The sequence below is a fragment of the Ambystoma mexicanum genome, chromosome 7p (assembly GCF_040938575.1).
Source record: "Ambystoma mexicanum isolate Mex_15411 chromosome 7p, UKY_AmexF1_1, whole genome shotgun sequence".
NCBI classification, from domain to species: domain Eukaryota; kingdom Metazoa; phylum Chordata; class Amphibia; order Caudata; family Ambystomatidae; genus Ambystoma; species Ambystoma mexicanum.
In genome coordinates this window covers 653,216,096-653,240,876 of record NC_090939.1, presented here as the reverse complement: position 1 = coordinate 653,240,876, position 24,781 = coordinate 653,216,096, and the positions used below count along the sequence as shown (strand labels likewise).

The following is a 24,781-nucleotide window of genomic DNA, read 5'->3' as shown; positions in this document are numbered from 1 at the left end:
GGGTCCAGAGTGTTGATTTCTGATCTTTATAGGGTTCTGGAGATGACTGGTCCGACTATGAAATGGCCGTATATGTCCAGATGGGAGGGGCTGCTAGGGGCGGGAATGGAATGGGAGGACTGGGAGAGGCTTTGGAAATTGATCCCGAAGGTGACCAGGGTTTCCCAGCTTCAGGAGGCCTGGTACAAGTACCTATTCGGCTGGCATTATACCCCGGCTCGCCTCCGGGACATGCTGGAGGGGTTGTAGCGAAGAAGGCTTGGAGGCTCACATTTGGTGGGATTGCCCTAATATTAGACCTTTCTGGAGGGTTATCTCTCGGGGGCGCAAGACCAGGTGTTTGGGGAAGGCCTGAGTCAGGACCCTCGCAAGATCCTATTGGGAAGGCGGCGAGAGTCGGGGGGTGTGGGGATTGGGGGAGACAATAATATGGCAAAAGTAGTCTTCATACTAGCAGCGATGGCTCTCATTGCCCAAAGGTGGAAGAGCCCCAGGATCCCAACAGAGCAGGACTGGCTGAGGAAAATGTGGGAGATTGTATCGTTGGAGTGGGCTACGTTTGGGGTTAACTGCAACTTGGGGAACTTTACGGCAGAGTGGGGAGAGACCTTGGACTACTTAAAGGGAGAGTTCCGGGAGCAGTGGTGACCCCATAGACTCAAACTCTTGGACCTGCATGTCTAAGTCGCCAGATGAGAAAGGGACAGGGGAGGGGAGGGAGTTGTGGGCGCTATGGCAATGTTGTGGGTGTGGGGGGAGGGTGGTGGGACAAGTTTGTGGGTTTTATTGTTTCCTCAAGTTATTAAAACAATAAAGAGAAGTTTAAAAAAAATTAAAAAAAAGTTCTGCCCTTCCGTGAGCGACCCCACCTATTTATCCACTCACCCCACTCCCGAGAGTTTGGTGGTTCTGGCGGCTATGGCCACCTCAAGGCAGGCGACGTTCCCTACCATCCCTCCTGATAGGGACAAGCGCTTCGACAGTTGGGCTCGGGAGGTATTTTCTGTGCGGAGAATGGCATTGAAATCGGCCAACTCCACTTGTGCCTTAGCAAGGTTCTCACACACTTTGTGGATCTGTTTCTTTAGCGGCTGAGCATATTCTCGAGGGGGAAGAAAGGGATGTTTTTCTGGCTCTCGTGCAGCATGGCAAGGATGCCATGTGCAAATCCCTTCAGTCGAGTTTGGATATGGTAGACAGTATTAGCTGGACCATGGCTGCGAGCACCATTATACGCAGATTTGCGTGGTTGCCTAAGTCTGTTTTTGCTCCGGATGTGCAAAGCCGTCTTCTGAACATGCCCTTTGATGGCGCACATTTGTTTGGCAACAAAGCTGACGAGAGCCTTGCGAGGTTGCAGACCTCAAAAGCTGCGGCAAAATTTTTAAGCGCAGCTGTGTGTCAAGGTTCTTTTCTTTACTACTCCTCCTTTGGTAGAACGTGAGGGGCCAGGGAAATAGAGGTGCCAAAGCCGCTCATGCAGCTGCCTCTTTGCCTTCAGGCACTCCTGCATCCGCTTCCAAACAGTCATGGATTGGTTGGCGTCTCTGGACCTACTGGATGCTTACTTTCATCTGCCGATTCATCCAAAGCACAGGAAGTACCTGAGGTTTGCGGCTGGTGACTCGCACTTTCAATTTATGGTCCTGCCCTTCGGATTGACCTCCGTCCGGAGGGTCTTCACCAAGCTAATGGTGGTGGTGGCAGCATACCTCAGACGAGTGGAGATTCATGTCTACCCCTAACTGGACGACTGGCTGATCCGGGCGCGCTCTCCCGAGCAAGCATTGGATCACCTGGGTCACACCTGCCGCTGCCTCCACAGACTAGTCTTCTCCCTCAATTTCAAGAAGTCTCATCTGACACCTTCCCAACAGATCCAGTACATCAGGGCTGTGTTAGACATGTCCTTGGGGAAGTGCTCGCCTCCCAAGGTGAGGGCTCATCACATTGTGCAGACGGTGGATAAGTTTAAACAGGCCCAGAGTCTCCTGGCTTTCGAATTCTTAAGGTTACTCGGCCTCATGGCAACCTGCATTTTTCTGGTGCCAGAGGCCAGGCTGAGGATGAGATCCCTGCAATGGGTCCTCAAGATGCAGTGATTGCAGTTCTCAGGCAAGATGTCGGATCCCGTTCAGATTCCACTCTCGGTCTCCCAGGATCTTCTGTGGTGGGCCAACGAAGGGAATCTGATGAAGGAGGAGCTGTTTTGGCAACCATGGCCGGAGGTGACTGTAGTGACGGATGCTTCCCTCACAGGATGGGGCTCTCATGCCGGCGACTTGACCACCAGCAGTCGGTCTCCGTCGGAGTCCAAACTCCACATCAACCTGTTTGAGCTGAGGTCCATCAGGCTAGCCCTGAAGGCTTTTCTGCCGGCTGTACGGGGGAAGAGTGTCCTGATCATGACGGACAACACAGTGGCCATGCATTACCTCAACAAAAGAGGGGAGGGGGGCAGGGGCACTCCCATTGTGCAGAGAGGCAATGCAGCTCTGGTTCTGGGCCATGCAGCAGGGAATTTCGATCTCGGGAAGTTCATCTGGCCAGAGAAGAAAATGCGGTGGCAGACGCTCTGAGCAGGCAGACCACGATCTCTCACGAGTGGTAGTTGGCTCAGGAAGTCCTTCAGGAGATCTTTGCCCTTTAGGGACCCCGCAAGTGGATCTCTTCGCCACCAGTGTCAACCGGAAGTGCAAGCGATTCTGCTCAAGGAAATTTTCTCCAAGAGGAGCCTTGGGAGATGCGTTCGTAGTGGAGTGGTCATTCCCACTTCTGTACGCGTTTCCTCCAGTCCCCGTCCTTCCTCAAGTGTTGCAGAGGTTAGAGGTTTGGTTCCCACATGATCCTCATTGCTCCGGATTGGGCCAGGAGAGCGTGGTACCCAGACCTTCTAGAAATGTCCATCTTCCCCCCATATGGTCTTCCCTACCGAGAGGATCTGCTTGCGAGGGCTGTCAGGTTCTCCATCCAGAGGTCATCCCTCACATCCCTTTACGCTTGGTATCTGAAAGGTTGAGATATAAGGATTGGGATCTCCTGGATGACATGATGGAGGTGTCGCTTTCGCCCATGCGGCCTGCAACAAAATCCCTGTACCTTTTGGCGTAAGTTCTGCGACTGGTGCAGAGGTCACAATGTGGATCCTTTTCAGTGCTCCATACCTATGGTTTTGTCTTTTTTGCTTTCTTTGGCCCACAGGGGCCTTCAAATTGGTACCATTAAGGGTTACCTGGCGGCGCTGTCTATATTTAAGCGCTCGTCTGAAGAATGTTCTTACTTTAAGATTCCTTTGATTTCTCAATTTCTTAAAGGGCTGACTAATGTGTTCCCGCCGTCTCCTTTCCAGGTGCCGGTTTGGGATTTAAATTTTGTTTTGAAATTTCTCATGGGTGCTCCGTTTGAACCTTTTCACTCTTGTTGTTTGAGATTGTCCTTCACGACAGTGTTCTTGGTTGCGGTTACTTCCGCTCACAGAGTGAGTGAATTGCATGCACTTTACTCTAAGCCACTCTTTACTGTGTTCCACAAGGACAGGGTACAGGGTAGTACTTGGGGTATGTCCGTCCTTTCTACCTAAGGTATTTTTTTAATTCCATTTGAGTCAGAAGGTGGTTCTTCCTTCTTTCTATCCTCCTCATCCTAGTAAGGATGAGGAGCGACTCCATAGGTTGGATCCTAGGAGATCTCTGAGCTTTTACATTTCTAGGATATCCAAGATCAGAGTGGACGATCAACTCTTTGTAGGATATGCGGGACACAGATTGGGCCAGGCTGTTACCAAACAGACCTTGTCCAGGTGGATTATCATCACCATTACGGAGTGTTACTGTTTGGTGGGTAAGGACCCTCTGGAAGGGTTGCAAGCTCATTCCATAAGGGGCATGGCTACTTTCACTGCCCTTCGACGGGGTGTTCCTATTCGGAATATCTGTGATGCCGCTACATGTGCTTCGCTCCACACATTTCTTAAGCATTACTCCCTGGATACAGTCCATGGTCCGGATATGGCCTTTGGTAAGGCGGTTCTTTATTCTGCCATCTGATTGTGTACTCTAAATTCTTTTCCCTCCTCCATTTACTGGCACTGCTTTGGGAGTCTGTCAAAGATGTGGAATATGTTGGAGGACACAATCCATTCGAAGAGCAAGTTACCAACTGGTAACGTTCTTTCAACTGGATGTTCTTCCAACGTATTCCACATCGCCCTCCCAGCCTGCCCCTCTGGAGAATTTCCTATGCAATTGCAGCTTACGTTTCCGCAAAGCTATGTGCAGTCAAGCAGGCATGAGACTGGTGCCACACGTTCTGAGGGAAAAAACTTGAACTGAGGCTACGGGCGCAGTGCGTCCTATTTATAACATCCGGTGACATTGCCCTCGACAGTGGCCTTCGAGGGACATTGACAGGACACCCTCTGCTGAAGTTTCCGAAGCGCACAGCTGTGGACATTACATGTCATAGATGTGGAATACATTGGGGGAACATCCAGTCGAAAGAACGTTACCAGTTGGTAAGTAACTTGTTCTTCTCCAGCGTTGATATCTTTCATGGATTCACATGCGCCCGCTGGCCACCCGTACAGGCAAATCTTGGTTCGGGTTTCCTCTAGTTTGGTGGTTAAAATCTGAAGGGAAGCCACTGGGAGGAGGGGGCTATTTATACCAGACGTCTTATTGGTGTGGCCTAAAGCACCCAAAAAGATGTCGATAGGAGAACAAAGTGTCAATGTTCTCCATAGGAACACACTAGGGTAAATTTACTGAGGTTTCCCAGCATAACGATAGGAAATATTCACAGCATGTGAATCCATGAAAGATACCAACGCTGAAGAAATGGAGTTACAGGTAAACTACTCCCTTCCTTTGGGAAACACCACCATAGTACTGGGAAGAAGATGCAAACAGTGGTACAACAATATGCTTCATGGAGATGTCCCACTAGCAAGGTTAGGCAGTTAGGCACTTGAAGTTGACTACGCTAGCCTGTTGCCACTCCCAGTGAGTATAAAAGCTGCAAGGTCAGAAGGCAAGATGAGCGAGTAGGGAGAGGAGCTGAGAAGCTGTGGCTGCCCAGGACCAGCTGGAGGAGAGTGGGACGCTGAGATGCTGAAGGTCTGCAAGCTGAAGCAGGAGAGGAAAGCCTGGCGAGTGAGCTGTGTCTCCAAGGAGCCAGGAAGAGTCCATTGATGGGAGCCAGGAGGCTTGCTAATCTCTTTGGAAATTGGTAACCAGTAATGCTCATTCCCCTGGCCCATGAAAGGAGGGGCATGCAGTGAGACTCTGACCTCAAACGGCAAAGACATTGATAAAGAAACCACAACCGGTGAGTGAAGCACAGTGAGAGCCCGGTGTGTATTGACAAGGATACAAAGTGGCAGAGTGGTCGCATTTATGATTACACTTTCTCTGTGTAATGAAATGAAGTGTCTGTAAAGAGGGGAACTGTGCGCAGACACGAAGTGTGAGCGAAATAGAGATCCTGAAGACGGGAGCTGTGTGAGAAATGAAGTGGGATCAAATTCCCTAAACTCAAGGAAAAGTATTGATATAAAGCAGAGAGTGTTGGAAAAGCACTGGGGTGGTCTCCAGGCAGGAGATTAATCCAAGAGGGCCGCAGAGACCCCACCATGAATAGACTAGCAAAATAAATGTGTGAACTTTGTGACCAGTTGGTAACAAAAACAAGGGGCAGGTGGGGAGCCCCGACCTCAGTGGAAGTTGAAAAATGGGGAAGGGAACCCAAAAGAAGGTAATTTAACTGTTATGGAACTTTTGTGTTGTAGAAGTTGAACATTTGTGTTAGAGAGTGGGCATTGTGAAATCAGAGGGGCTTGAAACCTAGGCGAGGGAAGACTTGGAAGCCCGTTGAAGTGCATGGTCCAGAACGTTTTGAATCCAGGAAATGGGAACCTGTAGAAACCCAAGAAACTTTGTGTAAAATGAATTATGATGCCAATAAGGGTCTGAACTTGGGCAAGGGAAGCCTGAGAGACCTGTTGTGAGAAGTGATGTACTTTGAACCTGAAAAGCCTGTTAACTTTGAGATTCTGAGTTCTTTGAACTTTGGCAAGGGAGCTACAAAAGAACTCCACTGCCATCCTGATTTTACGTTTAACACTATTGAGTTTATCCAGTCCTCTACACATTTTATAGAAGTAATTTTAGGTTTTGACACAGACATTTTATTTTGGACTAACATCGACGGTCGGAATGTTGATGTTTTTTTACTGAAAAAACGAATCAGAGTATATAGGGGGACTTGGGAAAGTATATATAAAGGGTGGTGGGGGGTTGGGAATAATTAAAAACAGTAGTGGATTGGGGGCAACCCCCCAAAAATAAAAAATAAATCGATGTTGATTTTTTTTTGGTAAATACTCGTTAAAAAAACGAATCGAAATTCTGACCGTCGATGGAATGACATAGAACCCTTAGATTTCCCTTAGCTTACTTTCTTTTAGGGAACAGTTCCACCTTGGAGCTAGGGCAAGTTGGGCATTACACCTCCCTGACCAGCAAAATAAATGTTTTGAAACTGTATCACTTGTGTCTCTCCTCTTGATACCATGCTTTTCTCACAAAGGCTAAATAGAACCTACTGGTGTCAATGATTATGATTAGACCACTGCATTCGCCTTTCATAAAGGTCATGATCCACAGGAAATTCCTGAAGAACAGAAGCTGGACCAAATGGAACTAGTAACAACCTCTAATACGGTCAACCCAAATCCAGGGCAATTGGTTGTCAGTATGTCCCAATCAGCACGGGTGAAGACCACAAGAAAAGGTGTAGAGATCTGTTGTGCCAAACTCTGCTGCTGAGGTTCCTGCAATCAAATCACCAGATGGTGCTCTGATGTCCCAAATCATGAATGTTCTCTGTTGGAGGGTGGGAAACTGATTATTGTGTGCTTCCCAACTTATTTGAAAAGCTGAGAGTTTTGGCCCATTGTATAAGACACCAGCCTGAGAAACGTATCGCGTTTTCATTTTACAGTCTTTCTTTAAACACAAATTTCTGCTTCAAGCATAGGTATTGGCTTCTACTTCAGACACCTGCCTACATTGGACAGGATCAATGATGCCACAGCTTTAACAGGTAGGTAAGCGCAGCTTCTTCGTTCTTTTATGAAGAGTAGCTTGAAAGCTTTTTGGCATGCATGTGACAGTGATGTTTTTCAATAATGATCACTCCATCCTACATTGAATTATAGTTCGATAATTGGTGCAACTGTATCCTTTACTAGATCCTTTAATGGCGATGTGGATTATTAACTTCTTATAAGGCTGTATGTACCACATACAAGGGATTTTGCATGAAGCTGTGAATGTAGTGCCCACTAATGGTTTGTTTGTAATGCATTATTTCATCGCTTGTTTAAGTGCCGCTGCTTAATTTTGACTTTGTTTTATTTGAATTCTTTATCAGATGCAGAATCTTTGCCTGAGAATACTGTGACTACGTCAAGGTTGAGAGAGAGTTTGCTTGTTCGTTTGGATAGCTCTGACTTTGAGTGTTCCCTTTGTATGAGGTATTAACATTTTCAAGTCTTTTCAAATGTTTGACTTTACATTGTGTTTGATAAATTAATCTAGAACGCCACAAAACCTTTTTTCAATTGTATAACCTTTAAATTAATAGGCATCAACTGGGTGTTAATTTTGAGTCAAAACAAAAAATGTTTGAGAGTTTAATATTATTTTCAGATGCACAGAACACATTTAATGTAACTACGATTTCCTCATTAAGTTACAATTTGTTCTCAATAAGTGATAGGTGGCCATGAAAACTTCAGTTCTCTTTCCGCGGCGGTTAATGTATGTTTCTAATGGAATCTTTCCTCTCTCGGATTCCTCATCTTTGATATCCATCTCCCAGCGCAGCTGCTCTTCAGCAACTTTCCCAACACCTGTACGGGCCTGCGCCAGACCTGACATTGAGGCCAGTATATATAGAAGCACCGTGCCCAGTGAGATTCTTTTTTTTCTCCATGCACACTGCTTGTTTTAGGAATACTGCTTGTTTGAAGTTTTTTCTTTGCATGTTTTCTGGACTATTTTGCCAATTGCGACAAGGTCTTCAGGGTTCAAAGCGTGTGTCGACTGCGGGCGTCAAATGATCCTGACGGGATTTGCCTTCACTGCCTCGATGAGGGACATGAAATGCAGGATTGTGCGCCATGTCAGTTGATGCCCCCCAAAGTGCTGTGGCAACAGGAGGCAAAGTTTTTCACTTTTCTCCACAATGAGAAGAGTGATAAGCAGACCTGTTGGAGGTTTCCTGGCGTTGATTGCCACACTGAAGAAGGGTCTCTGGTCCGAAAGGACAAATGGAAATGGTGCAAGAGGTCCCTGTCTTCAGGCGGTTCTTCCAAACAACATTGTTCTTACTCGTTGAAGAGCAGCCACCACTCCAGGGAATCCCCTGAGGATACATCTCCACAGATACCTTTCCTCACCCAATCCTCTACTCCAGAGGAATGAGAGGCCTTCAGGCTTAAAATGCTTCACATCTTTGTCAAGTCTCAGTGCCTGCGGCCTTCATGGCAACAGGATCGGTCATGAACACGCTGAAGCCAACCGAGTACACTGCATCCTGCCTCATGGCCACACTGCAGTCTTCAGATCTTGATCTTCCATCACTACACTTCCCTCCATGGCACTGACCGGTGTCAACGCTGGGGCTCCTCGAGAGTATGCCATGCTCCTTAGAAGTGCACGATTCTCACCTAGAAGACATTTATGATGAGTGTTAGGCAAGATTGTATGCTGTACCCTTTGAGTGCACTGACAACCCTGACCACCTGGCAATAGGAACCCAACCTTTGGTATAAATCTGTACTACACAGGTTGGTAGCGTGTTGAGTAGACAGGTTTATCTCAAGAGGTCAATGTGAACAGTAGGGGAGTTACAGAGATTCACAGTGACAAGTATTCAAATAAGCTCTTACACACAAGGTTTCTTGATTAAACAATGATTAATTTATTTAACAGTCAGTTTGAGTAAGCCGTCTTCAGTAGGGGCAATATAATAGTAACACACAAATACACTACAAAATACACACTCTTAGTTTCTCTAAATCAGCAAGTACCCTTTTGGGATGGCACAGAGACACTCCCTACACCCTCAGGTGACTTAAATAGCTAGGATACTGTGGACATTAATAATATTACTGTGGCATTTAGAGCAATACTTAGGAGCATGCCAAAGAAAAAAGAATAAAACAAGAGATCTCACAAATATTCTGAAGCAGGTAAGTACTTTTGGTAACCCCCAATGCAAAGTAAGTTACCCCCTTCTTGGAAGGAAGACAAAAAAAACAGTCGGAGGGAAGAAGAGTCATTCAGGGAGCCAAGCCAGGCCAAAGTCAATTGGACAAAAGTCTAGGTGAGCTGAAGCAATTCTTGCAGGTAGATAAGTCTTGCAAAATGTTTTAGAAGTCTTTGTAGAAAAGAAGAAATCAAAGCGGGGCCACACGCTGGTTAAGCTTGTGAGGTAAAGTTGCTGATGGCAACTCTACAGAAGCAACCTAGACAAGTCTCCACTGAGAATAAGTAAGGTTACACAACAAGAGGTAAGTTCTGTTAGACTTTACAGTACCTTTGGTTAGAAGAAATGGTTCCAGCTGGCTTCTGTTCCTGTGCAGCTTTGCAGATCCTGTGTTCCTGGGCCTCAGTCGTGGGGACAAGAGGGAGGACGTCTGGAGGACTCCTGCACTGCAACGGGACAGTCAGCGACAGAAAAGGACCAACTTCTGTTCAGTGGCACTTCGCGGTTTCAGCGCCTCGCGTCTCAGCAAATAGCACCACAACGAGTGGTGTTGAGATGGGCTTTCCTTGCATCTGGGGTCCAGCACTCTGTTGAGGTGGCTCAGGCCCGGTCAGGCCTGCTTCCTGGGAGTCCGGAGGATCTTCCTGGAGCTCTTGGCCAACTTAAAAGAAACTCACACAATCTGGTGTTCCTCTCCCTGGCTCTTCGGTTCCAGCAGCAACTGCAATGGAAAAACAACCAGCTTAGAGAGGATGTCCAGGTGGCTTACATTGGAGTTGATTGGTCCCACCAACTCAAGGAGAGAAGTCTTCTTTGCAAGGCTTCTCTAGTCTAGACAAATTTGCAGCTTCAGCCCAGCAGCAGGGCTTCACCGGGCAAACCAACAGTCCAGGAGTTATAGCCAGGCATGTCTCGAAGTTCTTCTTCGGATTCCTTTGTCAAGTGGTCAACTACACCTTCCAAGCCAAAAAGCCTCACCTTTTTATGCAGGTTTCTCCCATTAATTCCAGCCAGCTGCCAGTTAAAGAGCAGGGTGGCTGTACTTGACGGACAGCCAGTCGGCCAATCACCTTTGGGTGCATTCCTGTAAGCAAGGAAATTGAGCACAGGGAGTTTCGGGCACCTCCCTCACTTCCTGCCCCTGCAAGACATACTGGAGCCAGATGCGGGCTTCACTCGTGAACCCCCACCAAAGACAAAACCACTTGATGTCTGGCAAAACGACAAAAGGGGTCATAGCAGTGGTAACATTTTTCGACAGTCTACATCTTGACACATTACTCACGAACTCACGGGAATAAGAATAAACCTTAAAAACAAGGACCATGAACAATGAGGTTTTAAAGAAAAGAAACAAGGACAGACGCCTAAAGGTGACACAAATCTTGTAAAAACTGCAACGAACAGTTAAATCAAGAATAATAAAATTTAAAAAATAAAAAACGAACAAAGGGACCAAACCTGGTTTGGCACGCTGAGTACATTTCAAGAAGGACCTTTCCACAAAGAAATGGCGAAAAAAGACAACCGGGCCATTTTGACAGAAATGGCACCCTTGGGTACTTTACTGCAGCTTCAAATGCAGCCTGCGGTAAAAGCACACCAGGGTAGTTAAAAGTAAACCACTGCAACCAGCCATTCATCGAGGAAAGGGTAACAAATGTTACATGAGAAGCTAGACAAAGGGGATACTAAGTAACCCCTCCAGCACCCTATTTTAAAATGGTGTGTGCTGGGTCTAGAAAGTTACAATGTAAGTAAAGTCCATTTCACTTCACTGCTCTTCGAAACAGTAGTTAATCCAAGAGAGGGTATTTAAACCTTTGGGAAATCTGAAATACTTCCCTGTGCCCCTGCACTGAAGGTGCTGTGTGGTACAATGTAAACAATGATGCCTGTGGAATTTGTCAGACTCCACAACCAAAAGAAACAGTGCTCAAGTCATAGCAAAAATACGAGAGAGAGAGAGAGAGAGAGAGAGAGAGGAAAAAGGGTCTCGCTCTCTCCAGGTAAAAAAATAAAGTCCTCAAAATCCAGCAAAGGTGCTGGGGGGGTCTCTAAAGTCGAGAGGAATTAGCACATTACTGAGAATTCCCCATAACAATGAGGAAGCAGACCCCGTTCCCTTTGGAATAGAACCTTTGTAACCAAGCGAAATCGGGGACTTCCCAGAGCAGTTCTATTGTAAAAAGGGGGACTTTGCAGCCAATTTGCAGGATGCAGGTGTCCTGGACACCTCACCATTAGAGGACATGCTTCCAGCTCCTAACACTAGAAAGTTGACGGACATTCTGGATAAGGGCCCAAAGAAGGAAAACCTAGTATAAGCACTGGTCCTGGAACTTTGGTCTAAACCAGCCTCAGTCATGACTGGTTGACCGTGACCTAGAGAAAAAGCACATGCCTGCACCCTCTGATCCAAACTTCCCATCGACCCATGCATCACCAGAGAGCTTGATTGTACAGGCCGCCACGGCTATCTAAAAACCACCTCCTTCCCCTCTTTGTCTCCTGACATGAAGAGCAAATGGCTAGATGTCTGTGGCAGGAATGGTTTTGATTCTATCTGGGCCTACGTTGCATCAACGCCTCCTTTGCAGGGAGAACGTTCTCTTTCAGACTTTGGTCTCTCTTACAGAGGCAGCAGAACACATTCCAGAGGGGTGAGATGAGAGATGGCTTTGAGGCTCTGGTCCACAACGGGAAGGAGACCTATCACCATATCCTCTGATCGAGCCTGGACACCTCGGACTGTACAGCCAGGACGAATGCTACTAGCACGGTGTTGAGAAGGTTCTCATGGCAGAGGACATGGGGTTTTCCCCGGATGTCCAGGAACATGCAGTTTGATGGCAACAACCGGTTTGGTGTTGTGGCTGATGAGTCGCTAAAAAATCTCCACGTCTCAAAGGTGACTGCAAAATCACTGGGACTGGCTGTACTGGAACCTGCGAGCCCTGCTGGCAGGGGTTTTCACCCCTACTCCTCCTACGCCCACAGGGGACGGGGGTCAAGCCCCCTTCAGAAAGCCAGTGCTCCACTGCCCCAACAGTGGTCAGGGATGTCAGGTGTCTCCAGAGGTTTTGCACCCTCCGCTGTCCCATGTGCGAAGTCTCTGAGACTTCCACCACAAATCCCCTGTGGGAGGCAGATTAGCCCAGTTTGGTGAGGAATGGACTGTTAACACGTCCGATGCTTGGGCCTTACGGATCATTCACGAGGGACACTGTCTCCTATTGGAGGAGGTCTGTGTACTTCTTGCAAAGTGGGGCCATAGATCCCGGTACCCTTCTCAGAACGAGGAAAGGGCTAGTACTGACCTTCTGGTGCCAAAGGAGGACTGGGTCCTCCGTCCCATCGTAGATCTGAGTCTTTTGAGCCTGTACTTAGCCAAGGATACTTGCAAAACGATCGGTCTTGCCCAGATCCTTCAGGCCCTAGACATTGTAGGGTTGGCTGGTCTCCCTGGATCTCCGGGATATTTACTTCCATGTGCCCATACACATGAGGCACAGGAAGTGTGAGATTCAAAGTGGGAAATTACCTTTACAAATTCAAAGTCCTGCCATTCAACCTTTCTTTGGAACCTGAGGTCTTCAACAAGCTGCTGCTGGTGGTGGTAGCGGCTCACCTCCTAAGGGAGAGCATTGATGTGTTCCCCTATCTGGAAGACTGGTTCATTCAAGCTCACTCCCCATACCAGGCTTCAGCAAACTTTTGCTGAATGTGCAGCCTGTTGCACAGCTTAGGCTTCTCCCTCTACTTCAAGAAGTCTCAAGTTTCACCGTCCCAGTCCCTCCGATTCATCTGGCTGTCTTGGACATTCCCATGTGTCGGGCCTTTCCATGCGAGCACAGAGTAGCGAGCATCTCCAATATGGTTCATGTCTTCCAATCCCAGGAAAATGTTCCTGCATCAGCTTTTTCTGTGCCTCCTGGGTCTCATGGCCTCCTGCATCCTTTTACTGCCGGAGGCCTGTTTGCGCATGAGGTTGCTTCAGTAGCTTTCGAGTTGCTAGTGGGCTGACATCAGAGACAAATGTTTTTCCGGTCTTGTCAAAGGTGAGCAGAAACCTGTAGTGATGGTCCCAGAGAGACTACTTACTGTGAGGGGTATTGTTCCAACAACCCTGGCCCCAACTGACTCTAGCCACAGATGTGTGCCTGAAACACTGGGGCACTTCCCTTCAAGACCTTATGGTGAGCGACCAGTGGTCCCTATCGTAGTGCCGCGTGCACATCATTTTGCTGGAGTTCAGGGCGAATAGGTTACCCTTATTCGCCTTCCTCCCCACTGTACAAGGCAAGACTATGCTGATCCAAATGGACAACACAGTAGCCGTGCACTACCTAAGCAAGCAGGCTGGTGTGGGCTCCTTGCCTCTGCAGAGTAGCAATACGATTGTGGATCAGGGCTCTGGAGAAAGTGTGTCTTGGTGGTGCTCACCTGGCCAGCAAGGAGAACGTTCTGGTGGATACATTGAGCAGACAGTGTTCTACCTACCATGATTAGGAGCTCTGTCAGGAGGTTCAGGAAGAGATTTTTCTCCTATCCAGAACTCCTTAAGTGCTTCCACTGTGAAGAGAAAGTGCAAGTGAGAATGCTCCAGGGAATTTCCTCATCAGGGAGATTTGGGGGATTCCTTGACTGTTGCGTGGGATTTCCATCTGTTCTATGCGTTCCCACCGATTGTCATTCTGCTAGTTCTTAGGAGATTACATCTGTTCAGGTCCACTGTGATCTTCATCACACCGGATGGGCCCAGAGTACATAGAACCTGGAGTTGCTAGCCATGGCCATGTGCTCCCGTGGCGTCCGCCACAGAGGCTGTACTTGCCCTCTCATTCGGAGGGGAAGGTTCTGCACCCAAGCCTTCATGCCTGGTTGCTGAAAGGTTGAGGTATAAAGAGTGGGATTTGTTGGAGTAAGTCTTGAACATATTGCTCTGTGCTAGACCTGCCACCAAATCCATCCATCTGTCTGTGGTGTATGTTTTTGGCTTGGTGCCGGGGGAAGGATCTGGATGTTTTCCAGCTCCACACCTTCTGTACTAGATTTTCTGCTTTCTTTGTCCCGGACGAGCATGCAGATTGGCACTGTGAAGAGGTATTTTGCTGTCCTTTCTGTTTTCAAGAGATCTCCTAAAGAGGTTTTCATTGGTAATGCTGGTACTAGTGCTGGCAGGGCTCTGACCAAACAGACCCGGTTAGTCTGAGAGTTGGTCACAAACCTGTGAAACAAATCTACCTGAAATTTACTTTGGTTCATAGTTTGACATCTTTGGCAACTTCAAAGGCAAGTTTGCACAACCTTGTAATATACAAGTTCATTCAAAAGAATTCACAAACCTTAATATACAATGTCCGGAAAAAAAAACAAAAATGTTCTCTAAATGCTTCTTCCTGCAAAATAAATAAAATCTAAGGCGTGACAAACAGTAGAAATCTGATCAAATTAAATGATGGCTTTAGAAATAGAATGTTATAAGTGGGTCCGAAGCCCAATAACCAAACCGAGAAGGAAATGAATGAAAGAGCAAAACAATATAAAGTACACCCCTCTCACCCCCAAATTCTGCTAGTTCCCCTCACTCGCCCACAGTACCATGGTAACTCTTAAAGGGACTGGAAATTGTTAGTTGCTTGGGTGGTCTTCTATCACCCCAGCCCTAAGCTGGATGTAATCCTCGACATGTGGCTTTTTGCAAGACAAAAACAAAAGGAGGGGCGACTAAATCACGAGTTAAATAACACCATTAAGCGGATAGTCTTGTTTCCAGACCTACATACTTATGGCAACCATTTTGTCAGGAGAAAGTTAACATTGTTGCTTCTTGTCAGTGTCCGGCTCATGCAGAATCATGGTATCACTAAAGGCACCTTTTTTGCAAGTTTGAGGTGGAGGCCTGCATATCTGATGACAATGAATGGCTCCGATTGTCATCTCTGGGATTCACCAGCAGCAGATAATGTTGTTGCAGGTTCCTTTGCTCATAATGTGCATTGATGATGGGAGCCTCAACAAGATTTAGATTTTCCATCAATTCCCGTCTTGATGCAGGTGATTTGAAAAAGTATTTAGCCATTCTATAAACTTCAGTTTAGCAGCATACAATAGCACCTATATCGGATGCTATGTTGCCATGACTTTCCTCATACCATGCTTGCTAGATCCTAACCTCTACCCCAGAGGCAGTCGGACAACCTCCTGGGGCTGTGGAAGGTTTTTCTGCAGAATAGCAGTATACCAGATACAAGGCTTCAGGGGAGTTGGATCTGTGTTTTGACAAGTGATCCTCTACCCTTAAGCATCTGACAGGTTTACGATCAGTCAACATTATTAGGGGGGGGGGGTTTACCCCCAGAACAGTAGAAACCATTCATTACTCTTGCTTAAGTGAACATTAAATATCATCAAACATCCCTATACAGTTCTATCACTAAAACAAGTATGCATGCCTTTGCGTTATGGTGGCTTTTTATTCTCCTAATTAGAAACGCATAAAGAATGCTCACACACACCTTTTTAGCACTGTGTATTTATTCTCTTGTAGAGATAGTGTGCATTATAAATGTTATAGTCCAACAACAAACAATTCCTAGTGATATTAATAATGTGTTTTTAATTTAGCCCTAGCTTTTTCTTTTGCTTTTCACTTTTAGAAGTCTAAAGCCCATAGCTAATTAACAATGTGCCCGGCCATCTAAAATATGACACTTATAGTTGTGCTGTCAAGTTAGGTGAGCCGGTAGTCATGTGATGACTCTTCAGCAATTGCAAACCTGATAAAAGGAAAGCCATGGGATTGATCAAAATCCCATGGCTATTCAAGCCGATGTTATGAAGCTGATCTAAAGTCCTGGATAAAAGGTACTGGTAGAACTAAATCAATCCACATTCTGGATTCCTGTCTCCCATCCACCACTGTATTTATTGGATTATTTATCCTGGGCAGAAATATGAGGGGGAGCACAAGTTTTGAGAGGTGCTAAACCCAAACTCAAACCACCACCACCACTGACTCATTGCATCCCACTAGTGGACAGATAAGTGCTAACCTCTGAAAAATAGTAGTCCATGTACAACTCTTTACAAGACCATGATGAAAGGGAAAAGTCTAATTCAAGCACCTAAAAAAATCTAGGAGTCGGAATACAGTTAGAATTGAAAAATAAAACCCCAATGTTGAAATGGGAGCAGAATTACATTGCTCTGGAAATTCAATCATGAAAAAACTGCTGGCCCCATCATCAGTCTGCAACCTGCTACACGGGCTAGGGCTGATGAGATTTGTAGTCCAACACGTTTGCAGAGCCGAAGGTTGCAGACTATTGAGATAAGTGTAACCGCCTTTTCTTTGGCCAGGAACATTTTAGCCCACAGTGATCATCCCGAGAAGCCTTTTTCGAATGGATTGTCCTCCCATGTATTCCTTATGTTGGATATCTTGTCTCCCAGCTCTGCTGCTTCGTAAAAATACATTTCCCCAGAGGGCGTTGTGTTCGAGGCCACAGAGTCGTAGTCCCTCGAGGGCCGCCATCGATCATCGATGTCATCCGCTGTATAAAGGGCTCGAGCCGCGCCTGTTACGTCAGTTCCGTTTTTCCGAGCACTGCTTTGTGTCACAGAGCAGCGCATCAGCTTTTTTCTCGTCTATGTCCTCGTCATCTACTCCAACCACACCCAAGACTGGTTTCGAAAAATGTCTGAAGTGTGGTCGGAAAATTCAATTACCAACCGCCATCGGAATTGCCTTTGCTCTCTCAGCCCCAACCATCGGGTTGACAATGTGGTTCCTGTCATGCCATGTCCAATAAGGCTCTTAGGGAACGGAAAGGTAAGCTGGCGGTGGGGGAGGAATTTTATAGGTCTTCGAAAAGACAAAAAGATTCAGGAAAATCTCGACATGGGTTGAGGAGGTAGAGGTCCAAGAGTCGCTCGAGGAAATCCGCCTCGTCTTTGTCCAAGAAGTCAAAAAAGCGACGTCACAGGTCTTCTTCCTCCTCGTCTGAGAGACGGGTGACTTATCATTCCAAGCACGATTCCCCTGAAAAATGGGTGGCCTTTGGGGCTTTGATGCTTAAAATCTTCGAGAAAGCGGCCCAGACCCCCCTCGAAAAGCCGCGTGGAGATGATGCCCCTGCCCACTCCAAAAGTGACAGAGGGAGATCAAAGACCAGGCACACGAGATCCGACAAACAGTCGAGGATGTCAACAGGGGAAAGTTCTCTGACACCTCATGTAAAGAAATCACTGGTGCATAAATCCGGGGTAGCGGTATCGAAGTCGAAATCCAACTCGACACAGTCCACGATTATCACTTTGAAGCCGCCAATGAAAATAGCATTGATACCTTCGACAGTGCTGAAGCCTACTTCAACGGCATTGAAGCCTCCTTCGAAGACGTCGAAGCCAGCGTCCATATCATTGACGCCTTCATAGAAGCATTCCTTAATACTGATGCCAAAGTCAACGCCATTGTTCAAGCGTAAGTCAGTGCCACCCCTTTTACCAGAAAAGTTTTTCCAGCCTCAACCCAGGCAGGAATTTTTCAGATCTGACATCTATTTTTGAAGAGCAGTCCTCTGAAGAGGATGTAACTTCAGCTGGGGTTAGGTTTGGACCCAGGGAGGTTCCTGAAGAGTTAGTAGACCCGAATACCAAGATGACAGATCTTTGATTGTCTTCAAAATGCCAGTTTCCTAGACACTTCCTTTGAAGTGGAATTTGGGAAACCAGACCCTGCAGATCTTGCAGATCCTGGGTATAGGAACCTCATGGGAAGGGTCATTGATATCATGGGTTGGAAAGCAGCTTCCCCAAGTTTCGACTAGGTTGATATGACTGATATCCTGACTGACGGCCCTCAAAAAGATCCTGTCCTCCCTTTCCATAAGGCACTGCAAAAAAGGGTGATGGGGATATCCCGGATTCGGGTACGGCAGTAAAAAAAAAAAAGTGTGGCAAAGTACAGACCGGTGTGCAGTCAAAAAATCGAAAACATTTTGTCGAAAGTCATAATATCAAAAACAAAAAGGTTGAAAAAAAAGTCGAATGCCCTTTTTTAAAATTGTATATTTATATTGGAGTCCGGGAATAAAAAAAATGGGTAAAACAAAAAAGAAAATTAAAAAGGGGATTTGGGCGGTTGGGTGGAACCCCCATTTCGAATATAAAAGCCATTTTAAAAAAATTCGAAATTTGTTTTTGATTTTTTTTTTCTCTCGATATTATGACTTTCGAAAAAATGACATTCGATTATATCACTATAAACCGTACAGACCATCTTCATCAGATCCTGAATATCTATCTAAACATCCCTCTCCTGAAAGTTTAGTGCTACAAGCAGCAACCTCCACTTGGCAGTCAGCTTACCCTTCAATACCACCAGATAGGGATGATAAAGTTGATGCTTGGGCCTGAAAAAGTCTTTTCTTCGGGCAGCATGGCCCTTAAATCGATTAATTTAACTTGCACTTTGGCAAGATTTCTATAAACCCTGTGGGACTGTATGACATCAGCGGCTGACCGCATCCCGGAGGGTGAGGAACTGGATGGTTTCCTGGCGATAGTGAAAGATGGGAAAGAGGCTATGGAGGAATGCATCCAGTCAGGACTGGACACCGCGGATAGTGTAAGCAGGTCCATGGCATCTAGCACGGTCCTACATAGATTTGCATGGATAAGAAAATCTGACTTTGCACCTGATGTGCAGTCCAGATTACTCAATATGCCCTTTGACGGCTTGAGGTGGTTTGGCAGCAAGGCAGACGAGAGCTTGGCGAAGCTTCAGACCTCGAAATCGGCAGCGAAATCGCTCAGCGCTGCTATAAAACAGCCTCAACAACACTCCTACGCAGGGTCATCTTCCTGGAGGAGTTGTCCCTTTCATTTCTACTCCTCTTTTGGAAGAGGGAGGGGGCAGGTAAGTCAAATAGGCCAACAGAGAAAACCCTCCGTGGTAGAAAGGGGAGAGGTGCTAGATCAGCCCCAGCAGCGGCTACTACCTCCTCAGCCATTGCTGCAGCTACTGCAAAGCCACTTTGAGGTCTTCACCCACAAGACCCCAGTGGAAGGCAGAATCAATCGGTATCTGAAAGAATGGCGGGCCATTACGTCAGATTCCTGGGCGCTAGAGATGGTAACCCATGGTTACTGCCTTCCTTTTCATCTAAGACCTCAAGATCATCCACTCCGGGAGCCAACTCTGTAAAAATTCCAGACCTGCTCCTTGTGCAGGTCATTTTAACCCTGCTAGAGAAAGGTGCAATAGAACATGTACCTGTAGCGGAAAGTAACAAGGGTTTGTACTCCCCTTATTTTCTCATCCCCAAAAAGGACAGAGGATTGAGACCCATCTTGGACTTAAGAAATTTGAACAAATTCCTCAGGAAGGACAAGTTCAAGATGGTGACCCCTTCTCAGACCCTTCAAGCTCTTCAGCTTCGGGACTGGCTGGTTTCATTGGACCTTCAGCATGCTTGCATGCTTGCTTTCATGTGCCAATCCATCTTAAGCACAGAAAGTACCTGAGGTTTGCAGTTGGCGGTTCTCACTTTCAGTTTCGAGTTCTGCTATTTGGGCTGACCTCCGCCCCAAGGGTTTTCACCAAGCTGATGGCGGTAGGGGCAGCGAGTCTCGGGTGGGGGGGATTCCCGTCTACCCTTGCTTGGACGATTGGCTAATCAGGGCAAGTTCATCCTAACGAGCCCAGGGACATCTGGCCATGACCTGCCACTTCTTACACAGACTGGGCTTCTCCCTCAATTACAAGAAGTGCCAAATGATTCCAAGTATTGGAGCAGTCCTGGATACTTCCTCAGGGAAAGCCTCGCCTCCCGAGGAGAGGGCTCACCACATTCTGCAGATGGTAACAAAGTTTCAAAATGCCGAACATCTGCCAGCATTCGATTTTCTAAGGTTGCTAGGCCTCATGGCATCCTGCATTTTTCTGGTGCCTGAAGCCAGATTGAGGATGAGATCCCTCCAATGGGCCCTCGGGACTCGATGGTCCCAATTTTCGGGAGAGATGTCAGTTCTTCTGCAAGTCCAGGCCAAAGTGGCTCAAGATTTTCTATGGTGGGCTTGCAAGTAAAATATCCTCAAGTAAGAACCTTTTTGGCAACAATGGTTAGAGATAACAGTAGTGACGGACCCCCCACTCACGGGATGGGGATCCCATACCATCTACCTGACAATCAGCGGTCGTTGGTCTCCATCAGAGTCCAAACTGCACATTAACCTTTTGGAGCTGAGGGCAATCGGACTAGCGCTTAAGGCCTTTCTGCCCTCTGTACAGGGAAGGAATGTACTGATAATGATGGACAACACAGTGGCCATGTACAACCTCAACAAGAGAGGAGGTGTAGGATCACTACCACCAGTGCAGAGAGGCAATGCAGCTCTGGTTCTGGGCAATGCAAGAAGGAATCTCAATCGGCAGTTCACCTAGCCGGAGAGCAGAATATGGCGGCGTACGCTCTGAGCAGGCAGTGCAGTCTCCCTCTCACGAGTGGGAACTAGCTCAGGAAGTCCATCAAGAGATCTTCGCCCTTTGGGGAACCCCTCAAGTGGATCTGTTTGCGACCGCGTCGACAGGAAATGCGAACTGTACTGCTCAAGGGAATTTCCCCCAAGAGGAGCTCTAGTGGACAGGGTATTTCTGCTCCTATATGAGTTTCCTCCAGTCCCTGTGATTCCTAATGTAATCAGGAGGTTGAGAAAGATCAGGAAAACCATGATCCTATTTGCCACGGATTGGGGCAGGATGACGTGGTACCCGGACCTTCTGGACATGTCCATCTGCCCTCCAATAAGTCTTCCACAAAGATAGACCTCCTGGAGGATGTAATGGAGATCTTGCTTTCGGCCAGGTGGCCAGCAACAAATCCTTGTATCTGTTGTTGGAACAAGTTCAGTAACTATTGCAGGGATAATAATGTGGATCCATTTTTATGTAATACTCCTACAGTACTTTCTTTCCTCTTACACTTGACCAATTTGGGGCTCCAAGTTGGTACTATAAAATGATATTTGGCAGTGCGATCTATTTTTAAGCGCTCCTCGGAAGAGGGGTCCTTTTTTAAAATGCCTTTGGTCATTCAATTCTTGAAAGGGCTGACAAATGTGTACCCTCAACACTTTTTCAGGTGCCCATCTGGGATTTGAATTTAGTCTTAAAATTTCTTGTGTGCCCCTTTCGAACCCTTACATTCTTGCCCATTAAGACGTCTCACTCTAAAAACTATTTTGTCAGTGGCTGTGTGAGTTACAGGCGCTCTCTTATAAGCCTCCTCACCCCATTTTCCATAGGGACAAAGTTATTCTAAAAGTCAAACCATCCTTCTTGCCTAAGATAGTCTCTGATTTCCATCTGTCACAGAAAATCACTTTACCTTATTTTTATCCTCCTCCACATGCTAGTAAGGAAGAGTAAAGATTGCACAGACTGGACCCAAAAAGGGCTCTCAGTTTCTATATTTCTAGACTGGCAAATTTTCGACAATGTGACCAACTATTTGTCGGGTATACTGGACACAAATTGGGCCTTGGAGTGTCTAAGCAAACTCTATCCAGATGGATAATTCTAACAATCTCGGAGTGCTATGAATTGGCTGGGAAAGAGCCTCCAGATGGGTTAAGGGCTCATTCAACCAGGGGCATGGCAACTTCCACGGCTCTTCATGGGGGTGTCCCGGTGCCGGATATTTGTGCTGCGGCCACCTGGTCGTCGATGCACACCTTTGTGAAACATTACTGCTTGCACTCTACATCATATAAAGGAGAACTCTTTGCAAAAGCTGTCCTTCATTCAGTCCGATTGAAATTTCTGGTACTCCCTCCTCCAAATTCTTACCGCTTTGGGAGCCTATCTAAGATGAGGAATACGTGGGAGGACACAATCATTTGAAGAACAAGTTACTTACCAACTGTAACGTTCTTTCGATTGGATGTTCCTTCCGACGTATTCCTCATCGAGCCTCCCAACCTACCCCTACGTACAGTTTACGCCAGTTGAACTCGAACTTCCTTAAGAGCCTGAGGACTTAAAAGCCTGGTCAACTAATGCGACCGTGAACACTGTAAAAACAGAACTGAGGTAAAGGGCACGGCTCGAGCCCTTTATACAGTAGATGACGTCGACGCTCTACGGTGGCCCTCGAGGGACTAAGACCCGCAGCCTCAAACACAGCACCTTCTGGTGAAAAAAATGTTTCCGAAGCAGCAGAGCTAGGAGAGAAGATATCTAACATGGGGAATACATGGGAGGAACATCCAATCAAAAGAACGTTATTGGTAATTAACTTGTTCTTCTTGACTCTTGTGTGTCTACAGGGTTGCTGCTTAGGAATGTTCCATTCAATCTGTTCTCAGTTTGTTGTTGAGGTACCTGTGATGGCTTCAGGCACCGCTGAAATTCTTTGCCATTGCAGAACATGGATGATAAACTGTGTACAGGGCTCAACTATTAACGAAGGCCTGACAATTAGAACTTTAGCATATTTCATTGTTATTAGCAGCACTTTTCTTAGCATACATTTATGCCAATTGAAACCGTGGTGGGACGTTCTCAACTAAAGGCCCCTGCAGAGCTGCAGTTACTTAAAAAAATCTGTGCCTGCTTTCATGACAATCATAGAAAAAGGGAGAGTTATGGCAGCTTTCTACAATCAAGCTTCAGCTGAAGTCTCGCTAGAATGTTTGTAAATAAGTTGGATGCTCTAACACCACAATTGGGTCAAAAATGCTCACAGAAAGAAAGGGAGTCACAACATAAAGTTACTGTTTTAAGAACGTGAACATTAAATCTACAATCATTTTGTGCTTAACATGTCACTTTCTGTCAGCGATATCACTTCCTGTCGGACACTGCCTGCATCCATCTTAATTCGGCTAATGGGATTCTACTTCTCTACTACTCCTCACTGCACCAACTGAATGCTGCACTCTGGAATGCTCAACTGTATGCAACAAAACCTCCCTGATCAGACTATTTTCAAGCCAGCTCTCCTCCCCTAGATTCCTTGCTATCCCTGAAACTTGTATTTCTCCATTTGACACTCCCACCTTGGTGGCCTTACATGACTCCAAATTATCCTTCTTTCACTCTCCTCATTTAAATGGCAGAGGCGTTGACACCTACGGTCTTAACCACATCGCCTCAGAAATCTCCAATGCCACCTCCTCTCCTATCTCTTTTGCATTAATTCACCATCTCTACTATTGCTCCGCCTCACTGAGTTTACATCTTAATCTATTATTTCCCTCCTGGTCTCAGTGGACCATTCTTCAATGAATTTGTGCAACTCTGATTCTCCTTCCATTAAGCTTCACCTTATTCTCGTGGGTGACTTTAACCTTCCCTCTCCAACTACGTCTCAGAAATCTGAACTTGTCTTTTCTTAGTAACCACACTCTCCACTCTATCCATAACCTACCAACCCACCCTGAGGTAACTCTTTGGATCTCTTGTTCATCTCCTGCTCTCTGTCAGCCACTTATAATACTGTCACACCATCCCTATATGATCACTCCAATGTTTCCACCACCATCTTCCTTCCACCCTCTGACCTCTCCTCACCATTTGCCTCACCTATTACTAAAAGGAAATGTAAATGTTCTTTTCCTACCTTTCTCTCTGACCTACAGTTCACTCCCCTCCTTCACACTTGATGCTTCTTCAACTATTGCTGCCTTCGCCAGCTTCCTCTCCCTACTATGACTCATCCTCTTCTCACTTCCCACTGCAATCTTTCTGCCCCAAGTCTCTGCTTCATAAACTATGGGCCACCCTATTCATACAGTCCCCACACGAATATGCATCGACCTTTGTGCAAATTGAGGCTTATCCACTTGTATGACGACCTACAACTTCCTCTGCCCTGAACTCTCTAGTCCTCTGATAGAGCAAAAAGGAAATTCTACTCGCCCTTATCCATTCCATTCCAACCAGCCTTGCCAGCTACACGCTAGTCTCTAACCTCACTCCTCCTAAACCTATGACTATCAGTTCCACTCACAGCTAATAACCTAGCTAAATACTTTACTGTACTCATTTCCAAAATGAGAGACTCTCCTGAGCTGACATTAATCACACTCCCTCCTCCTACTCTACCATCATCCTCTGCCTCCATCTCCCATTTTAGTCACACTAATACTCAGCCCTCCACATAAGGTGCGTATGAGGTCTTTTTACGCACTTGGTTCTTGTGAATAAGACCTCTTTCTTTTTGTAATTCGTATCCATTACGAAGGCTATTCTTGGCAGCACCCCCATGAGTCCTGCACGGTTTATTTAACACTTTCCTTGGTTGGTTGTTGCATGTAGCTAATACATTTAGAGATTTCAAAGTGTAACATGTTGAAATGAACTTGTATATGTTTCACTTCGTTCAAATTCTTTGTCTTTGCTCCAATGTTAAGAATTTTGCATCACTAATGTGCTTTCCACTTTGCTTTGACACTTTAGGAAATCTGATTGGAATTGGCATTCTTATTGAGCCCGATT

At 46.4% G+C, this 24,781-nt stretch overlaps 1 protein-coding gene across 1 annotated transcript in view; it reads left to right on the top strand.

The window, feature by feature from the left end:
- LONRF2 (LON peptidase N-terminal domain and ring finger 2) overlaps positions 1-24,781 on the top strand; it is an 882,740-nt gene that overhangs the window by 420,335 nt on the left and 437,624 nt on the right. Inside the window, exon 6 of the mRNA XM_069636696.1 lies at positions 7,432-7,534. Coding sequence (XP_069492797.1) covers positions 7,432-7,534 — 103 coding nt within the window. The remainder of the gene's footprint in view (positions 1-7,431; positions 7,535-24,781) is intronic.